The 26,243-nt window shown below is 37.9% G+C and overlaps 1 protein-coding gene across 1 annotated transcript in view; it reads right to left on the reverse strand.

Moving 5' to 3' along the window:
• Positions 1-11,047: 11,047 nt before the first annotated feature.
• The window catches only part of LOC148999527 (2-oxoglutarate (2OG) and Fe(II)-dependent oxygenase superfamily protein), a 28,902-nt gene continuing 13,706 nt past the window's right edge, over positions 11,048-26,243 (reverse strand). The window contains exons 3-4 of the mRNA XM_089140280.1: positions 11,498-11,568; positions 11,048-11,413 (exon numbers count right to left, since the gene is read on the reverse strand). Of these exons, the coding sequence (XP_088996406.1) occupies positions 11,139-11,413; positions 11,498-11,568 (346 nt within the window). The 3' untranslated portion in view covers positions 11,048-11,138. The remainder of the gene's footprint in view (positions 11,414-11,497; positions 11,569-26,243) is intronic.

A 26,243-nucleotide genomic window follows, 5' to 3' on the forward strand; every position in this document is an offset into this window, starting at 1 on the left:
GTTAGGGGAGTGAATGGAATATATCAACTATACATAAGCTTTTGTTCAGGGAAATAATATCATTTGCGTTTTATTCACCCAATATACCGTGTTATAGTTTGAGATCACCAATCGAATCATGGCGTAGTTGTTCTGTCCTTAGTCCAAGTGCTCCACCCGTCCAAACTCTCTTGCAACATTCACATGAGATGAACGTGTGCCATGTGATTTCTACTTCCTTCCCACATAGTCCACAAGTAGGGACCGTTACTGCACATTAGGAAATAATAGATTTAATCGATAACCCTACATTCAAAAGCTGCCAAAAGAAATATTTAAATTTTGGATATAGTGTAGCTTCCAAAAGAATTTCCACCACCTTGAGAAAAAATTGTAATGAGTGGAATATTTTTGTTTCACCAATATGTGCCCCACTAGTATGGCAAAGAAGTCGCCATTGGTTTTAATCAATGAAACCTATTGTCACGAGAAGAGGAGAAAGAAAGGTTAGTATAGAAAGACTAGTAATTGCGTATTTCAGAAAGATACTTCCTATTCTATGCAACAATTTGTGCCATTTGTGCCACCATAGCTTCGGTGGGCTACCATTCAATCTGAGGGTTCTCCTTTGCTATGCTAGCGGCATATAGATGCCAAGAATCAAATTAGAAGTAAGTGTCATTATCATTCCCCACCTTTCTTGTTACCATGGTTTCCAGGGTGGAGATGATACTACGTATACTTTTCCAAGGCCATGATCCACATTTATTTCTTACCCTTGGATCAAAAAAGCTACTTTTGGGGAAGTATATAGGTTTTAGAATCTTTGCCCATAAAAAATGAAGCTCACTAAGGATTCTCCAGCTCTGCTTTATTAGCAAGGTAGTATTAACATCTTAAATTTTCCTAAACCCCAACCCTCCTAGATCCTTCGGTTGCAAGCACTTGTCCCAAGATATAAGAGTAAGTTGCTTTTGATCCAACCAAACTTTTGGTAGAGTGAATCAATTTGTTTGCACGCTATCTTCAGGAAATGAAAAAAATGGCATGTTGTACAACGAGAGAGGTTGGAGGACAAATTTGATGAGCACTTATATTCCTGCAAGAGATAGACTGGTTGCTTTCCAAGATGCAAACCTAGCCTTAACTTTTCTTAATATAAAATGTAGATTTTCTGATGTTGCCTTCCCTGTAGCAGAGTCATGCCAAGAAACAATGCTTCTTTCTTCATCTCAGAGATCCCCAAAATCGACAAGATTTGGGATCTCTGGTGATTAATATTTCTACTAAAGAAAGCTCCACTTTGCTTAAAGTTAATTTATTGCCCTGTTAAATTTGAGAAGAGCTCTAGAATTACTTTAATGGATAAGATATCATCAGTATCTGCCCAACATAACAAAAACTTATCATCCGCAGAAAAGATGGGAGATTTCTCAGGCACTTCTGGCAATTTTGATCCCCTTGAAGAGTTCTAAATTCCTATATTTGTGTAGCAATCTAGATAAGATTTCCATGATCAAAAGAAAAAGATATGGACTAAGTAGGCATCCTTGTCAAAGGCCTCTTGATCCCTAGAACCATATATATGGATTTCCATTAATTTTAATGGAGAAAGAAGCGGAAGAAATTAGTTTATTAATAAGGCTACACCATCATTGGTCAAAGCCCAAAATAGAAAAAATGTAGTTCACCACTAACCACTCAACCCCTATCGTAGGCTTTGGACATGTCAAGTTTGAGGGGTGCATATCCCATCTTTCCTCGAGTTTTTTTTCATAAAATGGAAAATTTCATGAGCTAGAAAAATGTTGTAAGAGATTTGTCTCTGAGGCAAAGTGCTCCTTGAAAGGGAGAGATGATATGAGGTAAAAGAGTTTAATCTGTCTGGCTAGGGTTTTTGCAAGAATTTTATAAGCCACATTTGCATAAATTGATAGGTCTAAAATAGGAGACCACTCTAGGGTTTTCTTTTTTAGGGATGAAGCAAAGCAGGGTGTGATTAGTTCCCTTAGGTAGGGTAAGATCCCAGAAGAAAGAAGTTTACAAAATTTGAATATATCTTGCTAGATTAAATCCCAGTGCCTCTGGAAAAATTAGGCATTGAATCCATCCATTTGTGGGGCTTTGTAAGGTCCAAAAGAGAAAATAATATCCTTAACTTCCTTAAGAGGGGGGGGGGGGGTTGAAATATTCACCAAATTGGGTAATTCCCCAAGGGCGGGGAAGAGGGGATCCACAAACGATGGGTCCAAAGGATTAGAAATAGAATACAAATTGTGCATGAAATCAGCAAACACGGATGCGATCCTCTCATTACATAAAAGAACTTAGGGAGACTTAACTTGGACTAAACATAGAAGTGTTGTACAATAAAACTTGGTGGGGAACCCACCTAAACTCTTGACAATTACATATCCTAGTTAGTTCTACATTCTTCATACTAGATTCAAAGGAGGATTCTAATGCTAAATTAGTAAACCAATCCATGAGTGTGGGGTTTCTAGAGTAACAAAAGCTTGTGCTTTTCATGCTTGCTTCAATTTCTACCATGGGGGAGTGTAGATTTAGAGACCAAGTAAGTTTTGGTTGTGATAGGAGATATAAAATTCGTGCGTTGTTGCACCAAATTTCATTCATATATCTCTTTCTTTGCCAGGCTTGAGCTAATCCTACGTGCATGCCAAAAAACAATGCTTCAAGATCATCTTGGTGTCCTAGTCCTCCTGTGCTAATACATTAGATGCGTCCATTCCAAAAAAGCCACACACTCCATCTTGTGTTGCTCCACCATTCATTAGATACCCCTACACACATCAAATAGAAAAAATGAGCATTACTTATATTATTTAAGATATTACAAATCAAAGCAAAATTAGAGGCTGTTGTTGGATTATGTTATTCACTTTTTGTTGATATTCATTCTACATAGTCCCCTTTGGGATAGTTGCAAATTCCTAACCTATGTAGAGATATTTTTTTGTAATGTGGTTTAAATCCACACATCATTATAAAGGCATATATATCATTCATATGCATTAGGTTGAGGGCATATTTGATATTCTGTTTCGCATTAGGTTGAGGGCATATTTGATATTCTGTTTCGCATTAGAGGTTAGGGGCATAACTATCATTTACCAAGTATTTGGTTTTAAGATTTTTTTCATTGTATTATGGGCTACAATTTAGGTAATTGTTGATCATCTTCTTCCTCTCTCTAATGTGAAGTACTGCAACTCTATGTTGTTGCAATTTTCTTGCTATTTTGCTCTTGTATTTCGGAGTATCTCTCTATTTGCATTATAAGCCTTGCAAAGAGAAGTCTATCAAGAGCAATTTGAGGGTATACTTCATTTGATTTATAATGGAAGACTAGATGTTCTACCTTTGCTTTGAATGTAGGATCGTAAGATATGAACCAAGTATAAATCCGTGTGTTCATTGTGTATGATTTGTTTCTCTGATTAATTCCATGAATCTGAGATGTGTGATTGAATCAAGAGGGAAGAGTGGGATTTTCTTCTCCATCTGGTATTAGTGCTCGCAATTCGATGATTATTTTTCTCTAGGCTGTGCAATCTCTGTATAGTTCAAGAGTTTTTCCATTCTCTCTCTTTGATTTTTTGTTTCTCTTTCTAGTTTCTTGCATATTCTCTGTTTTTGCTTTTTGTTGGATTCTTTCTTGAATATAGGGAACCTAATGGGAAAAAGTTCGATGGGAGGGAGACTTCAATATGTGGCGTAGAAAAATGAAGGCAGTGCTGGTACATGAAAAGTGCTCTAAGGCACTTGATGGTGAGAAAGCCTTACTTGTTTCTCTGTCTGACATTGAAAAATCTGATATGCTTGAAATTGCACATAGTTTGTTAATTTTGCATTTATCAGATAATATGGTAAGACAGGTAGATGATGAAACCAATGTACATTATGTCGCCGAAATGTTGCGACATTTTGGCGACAAATCGTCATGTCGCTCAATGGCGACACGAAACTGATCGTCGAAACGACATCAACTAAAAGTCGGAGAAAAATCGATCGTTTTTCGCCAAACCAACGAAATATTGAAAAAAATCGACGATATCTCCATCGGTGCGCAACTGCTACTGTTGTTGGATGCCGAAAGAGAAGAAGAGAACAGGTTGCAGGCTTGCAGCATATAGATGCCTCCAGTTCCCTCTGATCCGTCTTCTTTCTCCCTCGCAGGTTGCAGGATGCCGGATGCCGGATGCCGGCTTTCTTCGTCTCTCCGACTTCTCAAATCTCTCCGGCACTCCCAGTCGCTGTCTTCATCTTCTCAGTTCTCTCTATTTCTCTCAATCACTCACCGTCTTTCTCAGTTTTTCTCTGCTCTGTGGGCGGTGGAAAATGAAACGATAGGTTTAATGTTTCTCTCTGCTCTGTGGGCGGTGGGATCATTCTTTAGGTTTAATGTTTACCACTAAAGATTAAAAGGTTGGAAATCAATTGCATTGCGGGTCCCACTATAACTTCACGTGTATGCTTGCAAGTTGCAAGTTGTACCGAAATTAATTATTGCATGGTAATATGATATAAATGGTTTTACATTAATATATTATTTGATAATAAAGTATAAAACCTTAAAACACTTGAAACTGTCGATGGATATTTCGCCGACATCTTGGGGTGTCGATGGTTTCGCCAGCCACTGACACCCCCTTTGCAGGCGATACTTCGAACCGTGGATGAAACTATTGTGGCTAGGATTGGGGAAAGATTGGAATCTCTGTTTATGACTATGTCTTTGTCTAATAAGATTTATTTGAAAGAAAAATTATTTGATTCTAAAATGGATCATAGTAAGTCTTTGGAAAATAATCTGGATGAGTTTAAGAAAGTTACTATTAGTTTATCTAACATCGGTGAAAAGATTTCAAATGAAAACCAAACTTTAATTATTTTGAATGCTCCGTTTGGTTCTTTTAAAGATGCTAAGGTCGATATTAAAAATGGTAGGGAGTCTTTAACATCAAAAGATGTTTTGAGTGCTCATAGCTTTAAGGAATTAGAGATGAAGTTTGAAAGAAAGCATTTATTGAAGGTTTAGATGTTAGGGGAAGATCTGGAAAGATAATTAATCTAATTTAAAATCAAATTCAAATAACAATAATAAATTAAAAAGTAACCAACCTAATAGATGTCAATGTAAGGGGAGGGTTACTTGTTGGTATTGCCACAAGGAATGTCATTTTAGAAAAAATTGTCCTAACAGAAAATAAATCACAGAATAATGGAAACACAAATAGAAAGGATTCTGCTAATTTATTGAATGGATATGACAATGTTGAAGTGTTAGCTAGTGTTGCCAAATAGGTTAGTGGACTATGAATAGATTATAGACTCAGGTTGTATAGTCCATATGACACCTAGGAGAGAATGGTTAAGTGACTTTATACCAATAACAAGTGATAAATCTTTATGGGAAATTATGAGACTTGTGATGTAACAAGTGTAGGATCTGTTAGGTTTAAATTAGAGAATAGGGCCTATAGGATGTTGGAGGATGTTAGATTAGTCCATGCTTTGAAAATGAATTTAGTTTATTTAAGGATGCTAGATTCCAAGGGGTTTACCTATAAATCTATTAATGGTGTTCTTAAGGTGACTAAGGGAGTCGTAGTTATTATGGGAGGGAAATTAGTTCATAGTTTGTACATTTTAGAGGGTGAGGGTGTTATGGGTGAATTTGATATAATTAAAAATAAATCTAATGATACTAGTCTTTAGCATTTAAGACTTGGACACAATAGTAACCAAGGGTTACAAAAGCTTTGCAAGCAAGGCTTGTTGGACCACAATAAGGTAACTAGTCTTGATTTTTGTGAAAACTACATTTTTAAGGAAGTCTCATAGTCTTAGTTTTATTGCATCTTCACATAGATTAGGATCTATATTAGATTATACACATTCAAATTTATAGGGATCACCCCAAGTTCCTAGTTCTCTCAGGTTTACATTATTTTCTATCTATGGTTGATGATTATTCTAGAAGAGTTCGGGTCTTTTTTTATAACAAAAGAATCAAGCCTTTGAAAGTTTGGAAATATGGAAAACTCTTTTAGAGCATTAAACTTATAAGAAATAAAAGTTTTAAGAATTAATAATGTGCTTCAATTTTGTAATAATCAATTTTCTGATTTTTTCACAATTTGATATTGTTAAACATGGGACAAGTGTTGATATACCTTGCAAAATGGACTAGCTGAACCTATGAATGGATAATATTAAACAAGGTTAAGCGTATGCTGGCTTATTCTGATCTAAGTAAATCCTTTTGGACCGAAGCTGTATCCAAGTTTATCATGTAATTAATAAGTCCCCCTCCTCTACTATAGCCTTTAAACTCCTATGGAGCTGTAGACAAGAAAACCCCCTAATATGAATTAGCTAAAGCCTTTTGGTTGTATTGCTTATGTTTGTATTAAATAAGAAAAATTAAACCCTAGAGTTGTCAAGGATGTTTTTCTAGGATATCCTCTAGGAATCAAAGATTATAGGTTGTGGCTTATTATTGAAAAGAAGTGTGTGATTAATAGAGATGTTGTTTTTAATGAGGTATGGTTTTATAGAAATACATTACAAAGACTAGAAGAGATTGATGACTCAGATAGAGTTAGATAGGAAGTGGAGAATGCTACCCATTCTCGGCAGCATGGGAGTGATGCTCAAAATGCATTATCTGGTCTACATTTAGATCAAGATCATGATAATAATGATGATGATGTTCTAGAATTATCCCCTGATATACCCTTCAAATCTGGACCTAATCTAGGTGGTTAAGGTAATGATCATTTGTATGATTATCTTCTTTTTAAAGATAGGTCTAGAAGGACCATTAGACCACCTATTGGGTTTGTTCATGCTAATATTATAGCCTTTGTTTTTCATGTTGGCAATTTAACTGAGCTTAATGAGCCAATTAGATACAAGGACGTATGTAAGAGTTTATTTAAGAATGAATGGTTGAGGGCAATGAATGAAGAACCAAACTTGATCCCTTGTTTTTTGCAAACCTGTTGTCCAAGGTGTTGAGAATGCTAGATTTAAGAGTAGGATTGTAGCTAAAGGTTTTTTTCAAGTTGAGAGCATAGACTATCATAAGGTTTTCTCTCTTATTGTTAAGCATTCTTCAATAAGATTGATGCTATCTGTTGTAGCTATATTTAATTATGAGTTAGAATAATTAGATGTTAAAATAAATTTTTTACATAGCCGCCTAAATAAATAAATTTGATGGAACAACTTGAAGGTTTTATAAAAAGGAATTTTAAAAATAAAGTATATTTGCTTAAAAAATCATTATATGGTTTAAAACAATCTCCTATACAGTTGTATAGAAGATTTGATGATTTTGTTTTGTCTCTTGGCTTCTCTAGAAGTAGCTATGATCATTGTGTTTATTTTAAGATGCTTGAGGAGAAGTGTTTTATTTATTTGCTGATTTATGTTGATGACAGGTTAATTGTTTCTAAAAATGTTGATGATATTAATAGGCTAAAAGAGTTATTGAAAGCTGAATTTGATATGAAAATTCTTGGACTTGCTAAAAGAATTTTGAGAATAGATAAAGTTAAGGATAGAAAGAATAAAGATTTGTTTTAGTCATATTAAAAAGGTTATTAAACTGTTTTTAATGCATAATTGTAAGTCTGTTAATGTGTCTTTGGGGCTCATTTTAAGTTAGAATATGTTGATGGTGATTTGTCTAGTGATGAAGTTGTTTTTATGATAACTATACTCTATGCTAATGCTATTGGTCGCTTAATCTATACAATGATAGGTACTAGAGTGGAAAATGCTTATGTTGTTATTGTTATTAGTAAGTTTATGAGAAAACCTTGCAAGAATGATTGGGAAGCTATAAAATGGCTTTTGGAATACTTGAAAGTAATTTCAAATCATATTGAAGTTTACTTCGAATGCTTCTAACAGTTTTCTTGTGAAGGGATATTGTGATTTAGATTTGTGCAGCTAATTTAGATAAAAGAAGGTCATTAACTGTCTTTATATTTATTGTGGGTGACACTTTGTTAGTTGGAATTCTAATATATGACATATTGTTGCCCTATCATCCACCAAAGCAGAGTATGTTGCATTACCTGAAGCTATAAAGGAGTTTTTATGGATCAAGGGAATTGCTAAAGAGCTGGGATTTGAGGTTGAAGATCCTATTATGTTTTGTGATTCACAGAGTGTAATACATTTGTCAAAAAATAGTGCTTACCACAAAAGGATCAAGCACATAGATGTTCGGCTACATTTTGTCAAGAAAGTCATTCTAAGTGGTCAAGTCAAGGTGGAGAAGATCTCTTCAAGTATAAATCATTCTGATATACTAACCAAGTGTGTCCCGGTTGTTTGCTGAAAATTTAGTAGTAGTTTTTTATGTATTTCTTTCTTTTTTCTTTCTTTTCTTGAGTCAGTGCATGTGTAAAGTCTCTAGTCTTGAGTCTTAGATTCCTGGTTTTAAATCAAGGTGAAGTATGTTGTAATATGGTTTAAATCCACGCATCATTATAAGGGCATATATGTCACTCATATGCATTACGTTAATGGCATATTTGATATTTTGTTTTACATTAGAGTTTAGAGGCATAACTGTCATTTACCAGGTATTTGGTTTTAGGGTTTTTTCTCATTGTATTTGGGACTTATGTTTAGGTTATTGTTGATCATCTTCTTCCTCTCTCTTGTGTGAAGTGTTATAACACTATGTTGTTGTGATTTTCTTGCTATTCTACTTTTATGCTTCTTGTATCTCTCTTGATTTATGCATTACAATCCTCGTACAGAGATGTTTATCAAGAGTGATTTAAAGGTATACTTTGTTTGATTATAGTGGAAGACTAGAGGTTCTAGTTTTGCCTTTGATGTAGGATCGCAAGATCCGAACCAAGTAAAAATCTTTGTTTTCATTGATTTGTTTCTCTGTTCTATTCCGCTAATCTGAGATGTGCAATTGAATCAAGAGGGAAGAATGTGGGGTTTCTTCTATAATATTGTTCATGACCTTCACTAGATTGGGTTGTTGATTATTGAACACCTGTTGTTCCTTTTAATCCATACAAAGTAGCATGCAATTATGAAAATAGAACTAAACCATCTATTTTTGTTTTTGTCCAATATGAAAACTGAAGGAAAGGATGCAGATCTCTAATTGACACATTAAGTTCTCAATCCCAAGGATCCCGCCACCCTAATCCTCCTTGTCCCTTCGCATGAAAGGAAAATATACCAAATTGTCTCGCATAATTGCCACAAAGTACACAAGAAGGATGTACATTTGTCAATTGGAATAATTTGGCTCTAAACGGAATGCCTGCATTTGAAACATGCCAAAAAAATGATTTAAATGTCGGACGGAGTTGTAGTTTCCAACAAAATTTCCACCACTTTGAGAAGGCATTCTGTTGAGTGGGGAATTTTTCTTTCAACAAAGCACACCCCCAACAATTTAGCAAAGAACTCGCTGTTAATTGAAGTCAGGGAAGACCAAGAGTCATTGGAGGAAGAGAGGTAATGGATAAGTTAATTGACCAAGGTGGGAGTCGGGAATTTTGAGATTTAGAGTTAATTCCCTGTTGAGATGTTTATAGGTCTCTATCATCTGGGCTACCATAGGCTTCCTTGTCCACAACTTCAAATCTTGATGCTCAATCATGTGGTTCGTTTTGATAACAGGACCCAAGGATTGTACCAAAAGGAGGTTTCCATTCCATTCCTTGCTTTTTTGATAGCCAACTTCTTGAGAGATGGTAGAACCCTTCTATGCTATTCCAGATCCACAATCCCTTTTTTTTGTTGCCTTTGGGTCAAAGGGTGTCGTGTTCGGAAAGTACTTTGATTAAAAACTTTTGCCCAGAGTGCATCAAGATTATTGAGCATTCCCCATCCTTGCTTGAGGAGTAGGTCACAGTTATACTACTAACTTTGGATTTTCCTTGGAAGAGGTTATTGCATCTTTTTTTTCATTTCAATGATCCCTAGTACAGAGAGGATTTAGTTTTGCTCCCTTGATGTGCATTCCTGTTGAAGTAGGCTCCACCTTTTTCAAAATTTATTTCCTATTCAGTTATGTCAGCAAAAAGTTTGTAGAGCTTTCTGCATTTCCAACACATCTTTTTTTCCTGCTCTGCAGAAGAAAAAGGTGTCATCTGCAAAAAAGAAAAAAATATTAGTTTGAGAATTCTGGTCCTTCTCCCCATCTTGATGCCCTTAAACAAATTAGGGATCTATACTCATTTAATAATCTTGTGAGGATTTCCATTACCAGAAAGAGGCATGGACTTAGTGGACATCATTGCTTGAGCCCTTGACAAAACCATAGAAAAGGTTAAAGACCTTGAAGAACCTGCAGTAAGAGAATCTGCAAATGGTTTCAAAGACCTATTAAAAACCTGAATAGAGTTTTAAAATCTGAAAAACTAGTCTTTGCGCAGCTCAATCGCATGAGTTGGAGTGACTATTAAGAGTCTCAACAGCCTGCAAACAGTCCAAGTTGATAATAATATATTTCAGTAGAGATATTCTCAGGTCAAATATTGGTATCTGTAGGGAGAGGGAACACAACAATTGCAGTGTCCAGGAGGAATCCAGTGGGGAACACCATAGAGAATTCTCTTGATTATAACTCTTCAAAAATACTGGGCACATTACACTGTTACACCAATCGGGCATAGATGGAATTCTTGGTGGAGCTTTTCATATTTTGGTAGTCAAGGCCTAGGATACCACAACTACATAGAGAAGTAATCTTTCATACCTCATTTTAGTTGATTGTCCACCTTCACGTCGCCGGATACAAGAAGCAGGTTTTAGTGGCTTACAGACCTCAACCCCTGTCCAGTAGTGTATGAAAATAAGTAATACAACTATGTAGGGAATGTGATCTCTTAGTTAAAACATAAGTTTGAATCCCATATATTTCAACTAGAAATAATAATACATGCAAAATTCTTACAATAATTTACTTAAAAAACCAAGTTTGATGGACACATATCCAACACCTCAAACTAATGCAAAACTGCACAAAACAAGTGAAAATTTCCCCCCCTCAAATTCATCATATATTCACAAATTGTTAAGTCTGCTCGGGATAACATGTAGCTGGGCAAATCAATTCATATACTAAATCCACATGATGATCAATCACCCAAATCTTCTGTAACATCTGCTGCACCATGTATTGCAATTTTTTCTGAAGCATCATCAGGATCACTTTCTGTAGGAGGGTCATGGTGAGTTGCTGACAAATACCTGCAGCTAAGATGCTGTTTTGCAGCATCAACATCAGGAGTGGCCCATTTATGGATGCTAGAATCGTTCATCCTTGGATTCGGTGAAAACATGGATGTTGGACAATGAATTGATTGTAAGAAGTTGAAGTATGCATACTTGATATCAAACTGCATATCATACCCTATCAAAATGATACATTTCTTACCATCAAAAAACTTTCAATAGACACTGAGCAAAGAAAGAGAGAAAAGATTGGTTTCCTCACAATAGTTTATCGCAATGGTAAGTCCTGTGTCATCTGAACCCTGTCTAACATGATGAAACCACATACTTGGCCTGCATTAACTTCAGCTGATAAGTACCATAAGCAACCAATGGTGGGTGAACAAATTTATGACGTTGCCAAAAGTCACAGAGGGATAGCAACAACACCAGAGTACTGTTTCACCACTAAGGGTGTGATTTTTTTTTTTTTGTGGGGAGGGGGGGGGGGGGGGGGGGGGTTGTTTTTTTTTTTATTAGGAGTCTAATAAGAGTTTGTATAGGAGTTAAGTTAGAGTTTGTATTCATATAGAATTCTATTCCTTGTAATATTCTACTTTCCACTTAATTATAAATAAAGGGCTTGAGATCATGGATCAATAAGCCATTCTACTACAATCGTTTCTTTCAACATGGCATCAGAGCCTAAGTTCGATTAGTATGTTCTTCTATTTTTTTCTGTGTCTTCAAACCTATAAACCCACAGCAGATTTTTTTCTCCAAAACCCTTCGCAGTTTTTTCTTGGTCTTCAACAACCTAATTCTGCAACCATCGTTTGGCAGAAATTTTTTCCCTTTTCAAACCCATCGCACCGCACCGCTGCACTATTTTTCAGTTCCACCTAGAAGACCAGAGAAGAAAAAAAGGGAAAGAAGAAGAGAAGAAGAACCACAACCTGCTGCTGCTTCTTGCGATTAGAAAAACAGAATCACAGGCCACAACCTGCTGCTGCTTCTTGCGATTAGGTAAACTGAATCACAGTGGGCTAGGCCAAGAAGAAAAGGAAAGAAGAAGAGAAGCCACCATCGCCATTGCCTTCACCTTACTGCTGCTGCTGCATCATCTTCCCAATCGTGCGCAACATAAATCTTTGATTTTTCAGGTGTGTGGAAGAAGATATCGATTGTTATTTGGTTGGTTTTTTGGGTTCAACTTCTGATTTGGTTCTTTAGTTCATTGTTTGGTTCAATTCTTGGTTCATTGTCCAAAATAGACTAGACCAGAACCATATTTTTCGTTTTTTTTTGTCTCTGGTTCTATTAGACCAGACCAGAATTTTTCTTTGGTTCAAAAAAAAAAAAAAAAAAAAAAAGCAGAAGAAGAGGGAAAAGGGAGATTTGATCATATCATTGTTTGGCTATTGCATTGTGCGACGTTTTAGTTTTTTTTCACAAGGTGACTGAAGAACTGCAGACAATTTTTTCAACATGGCAACTATCGATGGTACTACTGCTCCCACCGGACCTGAACATTACCCAAATTTTCATCCTCTTTCGGTAAGATTTGATGGGACAAATTATTTGATTTGGTCACGATCTGCTTACTTAACTATTGCTGGAAGAGGACTTGTTGGATACATTACGGGCACCACTATCAAACCTTCTACCACAGGCGTTTCCCAGGAAAAATGGATCTCGAATGACTCTCTTATTATGTCATTTCTCTTGAATTCCATGATTCCAAATATTGCCCGTGGATATCTATTACTTGATACTGCTGCCCAAATCTGGAAGGCTACTCTTTGAAACATATGGACAGTTGGGGAATGATGCACGGGTTTATGAGCTACGAAAGAAGCTTCATGAGACTACCCAAAAGGAACCGATCGTGGCCCACTATTATGCTTGAGTTGCGATCTCTTTGGCAAGAGTTGGATCATTATGGGGATTATCACCCCACTAATCCGAGATGATGTGGCGACTTATAAGAAGCACATTGATAAGATTCGAGTATATGACTTCTTGGCGAGGTTTGAACGTGGAGTACGATCGGATCGGAGTACAAGTCTTAAGCCGTTCTCCCTTTCCTACACTAGAACAGTCTTATGCTCTTGTTCGGTGTGAGGAAAGTCGTCGATTAGCCATGCTTCATACTCCTATTTTGGAGAAATCAGCTTTACGATCGTGTCGCACTAAATCTGATCCGGCTAAGGAGATTGTCAAGTGTGAGCACTTTGTCACAAACCCTATCATACTAAGGAAAATTGTTGGAAACTCCATGGGAAGCCTGCTGATTTTGAGAAAAAAAGAGCACAAAAAAAAGGAAAATCGAAAGCTCATATTTCTGAGACAGTTTCCACAGCACCCTCTGCAGATGTTGGTCTCTCACGGGAGGAGTTAACTTCTTTGCGACGTATTCTCGCAATCTTCTGCCGGTGCAGGTACAGCCTCTACCACTCGCTTCCTCTACTAATCAAACCAACTCCTACCTTGCTACTTCGGGTAAAACTTTTACAAGCTTCCAAGTTTCTTCAGTTTCTACTCCTTGGATTATTGATACCGGAGCCACAGATCATATGACAGGTTTATCCTCTTTTTTCTTACAATATTCTCCAACTTCCGGAAAGGATAAAGTTCGAATTCTTCGATGGCTCCTATTCTTCCATTCTTTGGAAAAGGGACCATTCAACATTCTCCATTCCTGTCTTTGTCTAAAGTTTTACATGTTCCCTCTTTCTCTACTAACTTGCTCTCTATCAGCAAGCTTACACATGACTTAAATTGTAAAGTGACATTTTTCCCATCTTATTGTGTCTTTCAGGATCTGGTAACGGGGAAGGAGATTGGACGTGGTAAACTAGACAATGGACTTTATTTGCTCGAGCCGATTGAAGGATCTACTCTGCTCGACTACATCTTCTAATCAGGTCCATTCGGTAATATCAGACCTTCATCAGTGGCACCGTAGGCTAGGTCACCCCCTCTAGGAACTCTTAAGAAAATATTTCCTGATTTAGTTTCTTCTTGTAATGAGGATGATTTTTTTTGTGAAGCCTGCATTTTTGCGAAGCAGACTCGTTCTACTTATTTACCTTCTCTTCATAATAGAAAAAATATTCCTTTTATGTTAATTCATACTGATGTGTGGGGTCCCTGCCGACGTGTGTCTATCACTGGCCATAGGTACTTTGTTACTTTTATTGATTGTCACTCTCGTTCTACATGGATTTATCTTTTAAAACAAAAAAATGAAGTTTTCCGATGTTTTCGTGATTTTCATAATATGATTAAAACTCAGTTCAATGCCACTGTGAAGATCCTTCGCAGTGACAATGGCACAGAGTATATTGATGGTGAATTTCAAAGATATCTCTCTGACTCTGGCATAATACATCAGACTAGTTGCGTTGATACGGCTGCCCAAAATGGGGTGGCCGAAAGGAAGAATCGGCATCTCTTAGAGATAGCCCGTTCTATTATGATTGCTATGAATGTACCTGACCAGTACTGGAGTGATGCTATTCTCACTGCTTCTTACCTTATGAATAGGATGCCCAGTAGGATACTTGGTTTTAAATGTCCTAATGAGATTCTTCAAGGAGCCTCTTCTTTTGTTATTTCCCCAAAGGTTTTTGGATGCGTGTGTTATGCCAGAATCACAGCCCACCAGAGTAAGTTGGCTCCCCGCAGCCTACGCTGCATATTTTTGGGGTATTCTGCTACTCAGAAAGGGTACAAATGTTATCATCCTCCCTCCAAGAAAACCATTGTATCTATGGATGTACTTTTTCATGAGTTTTGCCCTTACTATACACCTCTCCAGGGGGAGAGTCCTAGAGGAGAGGTGTTCTTTCCGACTCTAGATCTTCCTTTCACACACCAACACAACTTAAGAGTCCCAGAAGAGTTTCCTGACCAGGGGGAGACTTCGGCCAGTATACCTGAGGACTCTAATCCTCCCCCTTCAATTTCTGAACCATGTGAAGAACCTAGCCAAGGGGAGACCACTCCTTTGAGACACACTGTTGGGGTCTTTCAAAACCAGATTGACCAAAATAAAGAGGTGCAGACTTATCAGAGGAAGAAATACAACCGGCTAAAGCAGGTGGAGAAAGGGGATACGTTACCACTTCAGTCTCCTACTCCAGAATCGGATTCTACCGAGGTATCTTCTTCGATCTTCCTATTCTTTGTTAGAAAAGGGGTCGGATCTTGTACTCAACATCCCATAGCTAAATATGTTTCTTATAACTCTTTGTCTGACTCCTACCGTGCTTTTATATCCTCTCTGTCATCTGTATCTGTTCCTAAAAGTTGGCAGGAAGCCTATGCTAATAAGAGATGGAAGGAAGCTATGGTAGAGGAAATGCAGGCAATGAAGAAAAATGACACTTGGGAGCTGGTTACACTTCCTCCAGAAAAAAAACCAGTGGGCTGCAAATGGGTATTTGTGGTTAAACAAAATATGGATGGATCAGTCAACAAGTTGAAAGCTAGACTAGTTGCAAAGGGGTTTACCCAGACCTATGGGATTGATTATCAGGAGACCTTTGCCCCAGTTGCGAAACTAAATACTGTCAGAGTTCTCGTTGTCCGTGTCTGTGAACAAACACTGGAACTTGCACCAACTAGACGTAAAGAATGCCTTCTTAAATGGGGAGTTAGCGAGAAGAGGTCTATATGGAAATCCCACATGGTTTTTCCGATGACAATACTGCAGGGGAAAGTCCTGTCGGTTGAAGAGGTCAATATATGGGTTAAAACAGTCTCCTAGATCTTTGGTTTGGACGCCTTCGAAGGCAATGACTTCTATTGGGTACAAGCAAAGCAATGCTGATCATACACTATTTGTCAAGAAGTCAAGTACTAACATCACACTTCTCATTGTCTATGTAGACGATATTGTCATCACAGGGAATGATGGTGAAGAAATTCAAAAGTTGAAGGACTATCTTGGCAAAGAGTTTGAAATTAAAGATCTAGGGAAGTTACAGTATTTCTTAGGGATTGAGGTGGCTCGATCAAATAAAGGTATATTCCTATCCCAAAGAAAGTATGTCCTAGATCTATTATCAGAAGTGGGAATGTTGGGGTGTAAAGTAGTTGATACCCCTATTGAAGCTGGAGCTAAACTTAAAGAAAAAGAGGGAGAACCAGTGGACAAAGGAAGATACCAAAGGCTGGTAGGGAAGCTTATCTACTTGTCTCACACCAGGCCAGACATTGCTTATGCTGTAGGTATAGTGAGTCAATTCATGCATGACCCATATTTAGCTCATATGAAGGCTGTTATCAGAATACTACAGTATTTGAAGGGAACTCCTGGAAAAGGAATACTTTTGTCACCCACCGATAATCTAAAAGTAGAAGCATACACCGATGCAGATCTGGGCTGGATCTCCAGACAGAAGTCAATTTCAGGTTACTGTACCTTTATTGGAGGTAATCTAGTTACTTGGAGAAGTAAGAAACAGAATGTGGTAGCTTTATCTAGTACTGAAGCTGAATATAGGGCTATGGTTCGTGGAGTTTGTGAGCTACTATGGTTGAAAGGCTTGCTGCAAGATATTGGAGTCCAAGTTCCAAACCCCATGATGTTATATTGTGACAACAAGGCTGCTATTAGTATTGCTAATAATCCAGTGCAACATGATCGAACTAAGCACATTGAAATTGACAGGTTTTTTGTCAAAGGAAAGTTGGAACAAGGGCTTATCTGCATGCCTTTTGTAAGATCTGAAGACCAATTAGCAGATGTTTTCACTAAGGGATTGAAAGAAAGAGATTTCCTTCCTATTGTAGGCAAGTTAGACATGAGTAATATCTATGCCTCAACTTGAGGGGGAGTGTTGGATTCTATTAGGAGTCTAATAAGAGTTTGTATAGGAGTTAAGTTAGAGTTTGTATTCATATAGAATTCTATTCCTTGTAATATTCTACTTTCCACTTAATTATAAATAAAGGGCTTGAGATCATGGATCAATAAGCCATTCTACTACAATCGTTTCTTTCAACAAAAACAATCATCGATTGTGGGGGGTTTTTTGGGGGGGGAGGGGGGGGGGGGGGGGGTGAGATACTAGAGGATATGCTTAGGGAAATTTTTTTTATGTGCTTAGAGATAGATTTACACACAAGCATCATGGGATTGATTCACATTAATTTTTCATCCGACTTCCATGGTGCACTTGAAGTGGAATATGGTTCAACATTTGAATGGAGCAAGACATTAAAGTGAGTTACAAGTTTTGGTACAGAGGCCAAAAGATTTTCCTTGTTTACAATCCCCTGATATGAAGAGGTGAAAACAATAAACAAATGAAGCAGTGAATCCAAGATTGATACGCATGGAAGCAAGGAAACTTGCCTGTAGAGCAAGTTTCAAGATTTACAGCCATTGGGTCTTTTCATTGTTCACACCAAAAGCAGGGCACTGGAGCATTGACTGCTTGATTCAACTAAGAATCCATCGAGGCAGATTCCGATTTTCAACTGATTCCTCAGAAGGAAAATAGATTCAGTCAAAAAATGCATGCAACCTCTACATTTGGGAATAATCTCTATCTTACCTTTAATCACAAGAAAATGCAGGGAAGTCAAGGAAACCTGTAATACATATGGATCCAAATCTTGAGCCAGAAATCTTTAAAAGTATGGAATCCAAGGAAATTTAAAGTAAATCACCCCCCCCCCCCCACACAACCCAAAAAAAAAAACTTCTGATGTGGCTGATTCAGGACAATTTTAGGGAAAGTTACATGATTGGCAACAATTAGGTTTACATTTACAAAACTAACCACTGAATGTTTGACTCAACAAAAATAGCTTATATTGAGTTTGGGTTTACAAAACTGACCAAAATAATATCACTTGCTCATTTAAGAATTTATTTTGACTGTTTTACCCCTCCATTTCCTTTTTGCATATATTGTTCTTGCCATCGGTATGCCCTCACCTGATTCCAACCTTTCTTCTTCCTCCTATCCTGCAATCCTCTACCCATCTTCCTTTTTTCTTATTCCCAGAACTTGCAAGCTCCATTTCACCCCCTTCACCTGTTTCTCAAATAGGAAGACGTGCTAAAGCTCCAAAATCCATAAAAAAAATTCCATAAATCTATTCGAGTGGGTGCTGGACTGAAACAGGGTTTATAATGATGAAGTTATAGATGGTGAAGTCATCAGTTTATTTCATAATGGAGTTGCCATAAAAATACAGGTCGCCAGAAATTGCTAGGAACTGGGGCATAAAAAACCCTACTTCAAAACCAGAACTCGTTGTTCTTCATTCCCTTTCACCCGCTGCTTCTCAGAAGCACTCGGAAAACCCCATCATCCATGAGTACATATTTATTTAAATTCCATTCCATTAAGAGGTAGATCTCATACGACTTATGAGAGAAATACTTGATCCTAATTCTATTAATTTTTTTTGTTTCGTTAACGAAATCCGAAGAAATTAAGGAAAATAAGGATGATGTTCAACACGGAATTCTTTCAGAAGGGCAAGACTGAAGCGCCCTTTCTTTTGGTGCCGACCTGGGAGTAAAGATTTGTTGAGCAGCAACTAGCAATGAGATTTGACGGAGTAAAGGTTTCCAAAGGAGCAGAAACAAGGAAGAGTATGGCGGGATAAAACTGAAGAAGAGGCTCTCACCCTTTCCAACTTCTGAAGAAGAAGAGGATGGAGGAACTGCAAGAGGAAGGAGGGGAAGAACTGTCCAAATAAATCATTAGATGGGTGATGGAACTGTTTTGGCTAGTTTTGTAAACCCAAACTCAAGATAAGCTATTTTTTTTTAGTCAAACAATCAGTGGTTTAGTTTTGTAAACATCAACCTAATTGTTTATGTTCATGTAATTTTCCCACAATTTTATCATACTTTCGAGGCCTATTTTGCAAGGAGTTCGAATTTTAGATCCTAGAGAGATTTATATGCTGAGATGTGTGTAAAAGAAACCCTCTCAATGCAGCAAAAGTTTTACCAAACCTTTATTTCTAAATGGGCAGGCCCCATTTTGTTGTAAGTCTAATTTTTAGAAAGGCAAAAGATTTTGTGGATGGGTACCCACATGTAGAAATTATAGGTAAGCAAAACTAGTCTGCCAGGCGGAAGGCTGTCAGAAATCTCAACCATTGGACACCCATGGAATGGTCAGCAATGATTGCTAGTCAAATTGGAACTCCAAATTAGAACATTTTACTCTCCTATGGATTTCCATACAGCTCCACTATGGTCCCATATTCCCTCCTTATACTAATATTTTAATAATTACAACTCTTCTGGTCTGAAACTTAAATAGTGAGCAGGGGACCTTGGAGTCTTTATCTAGTTATTTTTGGTGCCATCTGACTTGCACATGGCAGCACAATTGATTATGCAAGATTCAAAGATGAGAAATAGATCCTTACCTCTAAAATCAAATAAATATTTCCTCTATCATGCAATGTTAAGGATCAAACATAACCAGCAGCTACATGCCTACTTTTCAGAACTAACCATGAGCAGTAAATAGAAGTAGCAAATCCTATAAAACCAACCAAATTCTAGATCTACACCTGCACCTACAACTCAGGTTGGAAACTGTTACTCTAATAATATCCAATAGAGCTAATAAACTATTCAGATGATTTCTATCTACATCCTCGAATCCTTTCCAAAACCTAGTTGGTTGAACTCAAATAACCTTAATTTGAAACCTTCTTCAAGGAAGACTTGAATCCCATTTCTTAGGGGATTTTTTGAGCATGGAAGGTGTAGGAACCCAGATTATATCATATGATTTAAGTTATAGCGCTATAACTTTATTTTTGTGGGCTTATCCACAATTCATAAAGAGGATTTTCCATAGTAGAAGCTCAACATAGGTAAATTTTGTTTCACTAACCCATACCCCACAATTAATTGAGTGATAGGGTAAGCTCATCATATGCATCCATTTCTAGAACAGTCGGTGTGAACATGAGCTTCGCTAGATATTCCACAGCATTCAATCATGAATGTCAACAATGGCTAACTTCCTGAAAATCCACAAGTCAAGGATCGAAGAGTCATTGTTATTTTTACTCAACTAGGCAACATCATGGAAAATGACATTTTAAATTTGGTTTATACCAAGCTATTTGTTATTTTATTTTTCTCATACACCTATTTGCCAAATATGCACCTGATTGATGCATCTGGGAAAGGGAAAGTTTATAAGAACCCTGTACCCTTCATTTGAACTCCTGGATAATCCGACAGAACCCCTGCAACAGTGCTCCTCTCTAAGCCAAATTCCCCTGCAATACAAGATTTCACCACACCACACACACACCGCAACTGAATACAATAAGAGAGCACGTAGAAGAAGACGATTGTAAGGGGACTTTCACGTTTAATTCTATCACTAAAATTGGTTACATAAAACTGCAATACAGAACTTCTCCAGCCTGACTACTCGACTCTAATTGCCCCAATCGAGAGTCGTCCTCTCCAGCAAACAAGCTTGCTTTCAACCTTACTCCTCCCATCCCCCCCCGCCCCCCCCCCCACCCCAAAAAAAAAACCAGCCCTTCCCTCTAAATATAAACAGAACAACTAACCAACTACTTTCCACCTACCCTCTGAAAAGTCCCAGCATGAATGTAGCTGCTCCCCAATAAGCCCCTGCTACCTGTCCCTGTCCTCCACATGGTTACTTGGATTTGATCCCCAACAGCCCCTCTATCCTACAGTGTACACCTCAACATTAGTGTCTTTTCAATACTTTTGCCTTCAGTTTCACCTTGCCCTCAAGGTGAACTTGGTCCTTCAACTAGCGTAGCCGTCTCCGTGCTCTTCCTATCTCCCGTCTCTGCTGCCTGGTTCTCTTCTTCTTCTTCCTCGTTCAACAAGAGGACTGTGAGTTTCTTGTAGAGGCATTGGTGGTCTTGGAATAAGGCGCATCACAGTGAGAAAACAAGCCCTCATCCATCTTTGCCTTCATTTCCTCCGGCATTAACCAGTGTGAGCAATTGTTCCTTTCGGAGGTGGATGTCACTGCTTGAGAAGACAAAGGAGAGGCTGGTCAGCTGGTTATTGTAGGGTCTGAATGGATTTGGGTCAGTTTGTTCGAACCACCTGAGCCAAGCCCGGCTCCATTTACCAGACATTGGGCTAGGCTTTAGCTCACCAAAAGTAACTGCATGTCTGCATTGATATTTAAATATCACTAGGTTGCCACATTTAGTTGGGACAAGGCAAGAATCCATGTAGCCGACCCCATTTAGTTAGGACAAGGCCTGTTGTTGTTGTTATTGTGACTAGACCGCCCCATGGTTTATCAGGTTTATGGGCTGACTGCTGATGGGTTTCCTAGACCCACAAATGGCCTGGTTTTTCGTACAGACTGGGTGGAACCGACAAGTTTGAATATCCCAACTTCAGCCTAAATCTCATAGATGAAGCCCAGCATGAACACACCCTTCAGCCAGGTCTTGTCTCCCTCTCCAGCAATGGCTGCTAAGGTTTCAAATTGAAGCCTGTATTCAGCAACCGAACTCCATTGATGAAGGGCATTGTGGCGAGTTTAACAGACGCCCTCCTTCAACTCCACCCATGATGCAACAGGGTTCTATAACTCCCTGAACTGCAACCATCTGAGCGCAGGACTTTTGAAACAAATGGTGGCTACCCACTTCTTCTCCTCATCACTGAACCCTGCAATGTGAAGTACCTTTCTGCTCTCACTGCCCATCCAATTGGTCTTCTCTAGAAAAAATAGGTAACTCCAGTTTCCCGTGAAAAAAAGTCCAATCGCCCAGGTGCATTGCCACCTCGGGTCTGCTCTTCATGGTGTCTGGTTTGCATATTATTTCCCACCAAAGGCTGAGGAACCTCCGGCACTGTGCTGAGGTTATCCCCGGTGACTGAGACTCTTCTGCGATAGCTTTCCTTCGAAGCAAGTACGATCGCAACTTCTCTCAATTCTTCGTTGGCTCCCCTCCTCCTTTTCCACATGCTGAACTAGAGATCCTAGCTTCGAGTCCATTGCAGACATCTGACTCCGTAGATCACTTACAATAGACTCAAGTTCTTCTACCCTACTCTCCATTCTGCTCCTTAGCATCCCCTGGAATTGCAGCTGCACTGGTACAAGTTGATAACAACCCTGTATCATCATTTGAACCCCTGGGTAATCCGATTGAATACCTACAATGGTGCTCCTCTTAGAGCATATAAAATGACTGTAAAGGGACTTTCATGTTTAGTTTTAATCACTAAAATTGGTTACATAACACTGCAACACAACTTTCCCAGCCTGACTACTCTACCCTAACTGCCCCAACTGAGAGTCTTCCTCTCCTGCAAGCAAGCTTACTGTCATCTTACTAATTCCCCCCCCCCCCCCCCCAGCCCTTCCCTCTAATATAACCAGAACAAAAACCCTAACCAACTACTTTGCACCTAGGCCATACCCTATAAGAAGTCTCAGCATGAATGTGGCCGCTCCCCAATGAGTCCCTGCCACCTGTCCTGTCCCCCACATGGTTATTTGGGTTTAATCCCCTACAGTGTACACCCTCAGAATTAGTGTCTTATTAAGAGTACAAAAAGAGGAAGGATAGTTTTACCTGAAACCTACTCTCCATAATACAAGCACCTCACTCCTAAGACCAATTGATCCAAGCATATTAGTTAAATGTTCTTCATAACCAGCAATTCACAGATTTGTCATTTAATAATCAATAATCGTTAACCATATATGTAGCCGTTTTGTTTTAAAATTATGGTTTTAGACTCTTGTTAGGATTAAGGAGTATCAACACAAAATTATCTCAACCTCTTAGAGACAAGTAAAGGTGACCTCCTAAACCATGCTGCTGGTTAATTCTCAATCTTGTTATTTCCTTCATCCACAATAGGTACTAGACGAGGGAAGTCCCTGAACCATCCTGTAGGACATAACCTTTTCCTCCATGAAATGGCGATGAGAGATTCCTGTCACAGAACCAACCAAACAAAAGATTCTACTTTTGAGAGAATTGGGCAAAGTCAATTCTATAAGTAAAATTATGTTTTTCAGCAAAAATAACCTGAAAGACATTACAATCACATCTCTTAGTTATTCACAATCTACAACTACACAAGTATAAGTTGGAATATAAGATTCTTTTTCCTTCCTTTTTTTTCTTTTTTATTTTTGGGCCAAAAAAAAGAAAAAAAATCTCCTTTGATTGGATGAGTGGGTATTGCATCAATTATGGTCATCAGATATCTTGTTTTTTTATAAAAGTTAATATATATCTTGTATTCATATTTTTTTTATAGGTATATGTCAAAGCATATCTATTATAAATACTTACTTCAAAAAGAGAGATGAACATTTAATTACTTTCAAAAGTGGACAGCATAGAAGCCAAATAGATTTCTTCATAACTAGAAGGACTGATAGATTGTTGTGTAAGGATTGCAAGGTGATACCGGGGGAAAGCTTAACTGTACAACATAGACTTGTGGTCTTGGATATGTGCTTAGTCCCAAGAACACATAAAAGGTCCAAGGTAAACTATCCCAGAATAAGATGGTGGAATTTGAAAGGAGAGTACTCTAAATCCTTCGTTAATGAAGTAGTCAAACAAGGAAAATGGGATTTTAAAGGGGATACCAATGCATTGTGGAATGAGATGGCTATGTGTATTAAGAAGGTGGCTAAAAATGTTCTAGGTGAATCAAAAGGAAAGATCCATTCTTATAGAGAGACGTGGTGGTGGGATAGTGAGGTTCAAGCTGCCATTAGGAATAAAAAAGCTAGTTTTAAGATATGGCAAAGAACTAAGGATGTTGAGGATCTTCAAAGGTATAGGTTGGATAGAAATGAAGCTAAGAAAATTGTGGGAAAAGCAAGGGAAAGGAAGTATGAAGAGTTATATAATAAGTTGGGCACAAAGGAAGGGGAAAAATCTGTTTATAAGATAGCTAAGATGAGGGATAGGAAGAGTAGAGATCTTGATCATGTGAGATGTATTAAAAATGGAGATGGTAAAGTATTAGTTTGTGAGGAGGATATTAAGAAAAGATGGGAAACCTATTTCTCTAGTTTACTAAATGAGCATTCTTCAAGCACTTATGTTTCGGACGATTACACTGTTCACCAAGGCACCAATGTCCGAACTTATATACGTAGAATTTCGATGTTCAAAGTAAAAGAAGCTTTAAGGAGGATGAAACTCGGCAAGACACAAGGTCCTGATGAAATCCCAATTGAAGTATGGAAGAGCTTAGGAACCCATGGACTAGTTTGGTTGACTAAGTTGTTTAATAATATTATGAGCACAGGGAAAATGCCAGATGATTGGAGGAGAAGTGTTGTGGTTCCAATTTACAAAAATAAAGGAGATATTCAAAGTTGCAATAACTATAGGGGCATTAAATTGATGAGCCATACGATGAAATTATGGGAGAGAATAATTGAAACCCGTTTGAGACACTTAACTACAGTTACGGAGAACCAATTTGGGTTTATGCCGGGAAGATCTACAACGGAGGCTATTTACTTAATTAGGAGACTTATAGAAAGGTATAGAGAATGTAGGAAAGATCTTCATATGGTATTTATTGACCTAGAAAAAGCTTATGATAGAGTCCCTAGAGCGTTAATTTGGCAAGTACTAGAGAAAAGAAGCGTTGCAAGTAAATATATAGATATAGTTAAGGATATGTATGATAGTTCGGTGACTAGTGTTAGAACAGTGGGGGGACAAAGTAATGAATTCCCGATAACAGTTGGGCTACATCAAGGGTCAACTTTAAGCCCATATCTATTTGCACTAGTAATGGATGAATTAACCAAAGACATTCAAGATGAGGTCCCATGGTGTATGCTTTTTGCGGATGATATTGTGTTGATTGATGAGACCCAAGTGGGGATTAATACCAAATTAGAATCATGGAGATTAGCTTTGGAATCAAAAGGCTTTAAACTTAGTAGATCGAAGACAGAATATTTAGTTTGTAACTTTAGTCATTATCGGGCAGATGATGAGGTGGTGATACTTGACAATAAAGAGATTCCTCAGAGTGATTGTTTTAGGTACCTAGGTTCAATCATAAGTAAAAGAGGTGATTTAGAAGATGAGGTTTCCCAAAGAATTAAAATAGGGTGGATGAAGTGGAGAGGTGCGTCCGGGGTCTTATGTGATCGGCGTATTCCATTAAAGCTTAAAGGAAAATTTTATACGACCGTTGTTCGACCAGCTATGATGTACGGTGCAGAGTGTTGGGCTGTTAAAAAGAATCATATAGATAAACTTAATGTAGCAGAAATGAGGATGCTAAGATGGATGAGTGGCAAAATTAGGATGGATAAGATAAGAAACAATCATATTAGAGGTGGTCTGGGAGTTGCTCCCATAAGTGATAAGTTTAGAGAAAGTCGTTTAAGGTGGCATGGCCACATTCAACGGAGACCTATAAATGCTCATGTACGGAGAAGTGATATAATCCATATTGCAGGAACTAGAAGAGCTAGGGGTAGACCTAAGATAACCTTAGGAGAAGTGGTGAGAAAAGATATGTATAGCTTAGGCCTTGTATCTAGCATGGCCTCGAACAGAATTGATTGGAGGGCAAGAATCCATGTGGTCGACCCCATTTAGTTGGGACAAGGCTTATTGTTGTTATTGTTGTTGTTGTTGTTGTAGGTATATGTCAAAGCAGATTTTAGGTAAGATAGGCTAATTCTAGGAGTTAATTGTGGGGTTAATTGCTCTCTTGTTTATGCATATATATTCCTTCCCATGAAAAAAATTCGAAGAAACTCAAGTTTCGACCGGGTGAAAATGGGAAACCTAGGTGGGAAACTAGGAAATTTTGAGGAAACTTAGGACTTTTTCGTGCAAGTTTCGACAGGTTTTAGGGAGTATTTTAGGGTGGGACTTTGCACTTAAACTAATTAGCATATAAAGAACACATTGGCATATGCATTTTGCTAAAAAAATCAATGTAGATATGTCATTCAATGTACATAATATTAATGTAGAGTTGTTCAAGAAGTACACTATAAACT

This window comes from Hakea prostrata, chromosome 11 (genome assembly GCF_041222555.1).
Source record: "Hakea prostrata isolate BN-2017 chromosome 11, UWA_Hpros_2, whole genome shotgun sequence".
In the NCBI taxonomy this organism is placed as follows: domain Eukaryota; kingdom Viridiplantae; phylum Streptophyta; class Magnoliopsida; order Proteales; family Proteaceae; genus Hakea; species Hakea prostrata.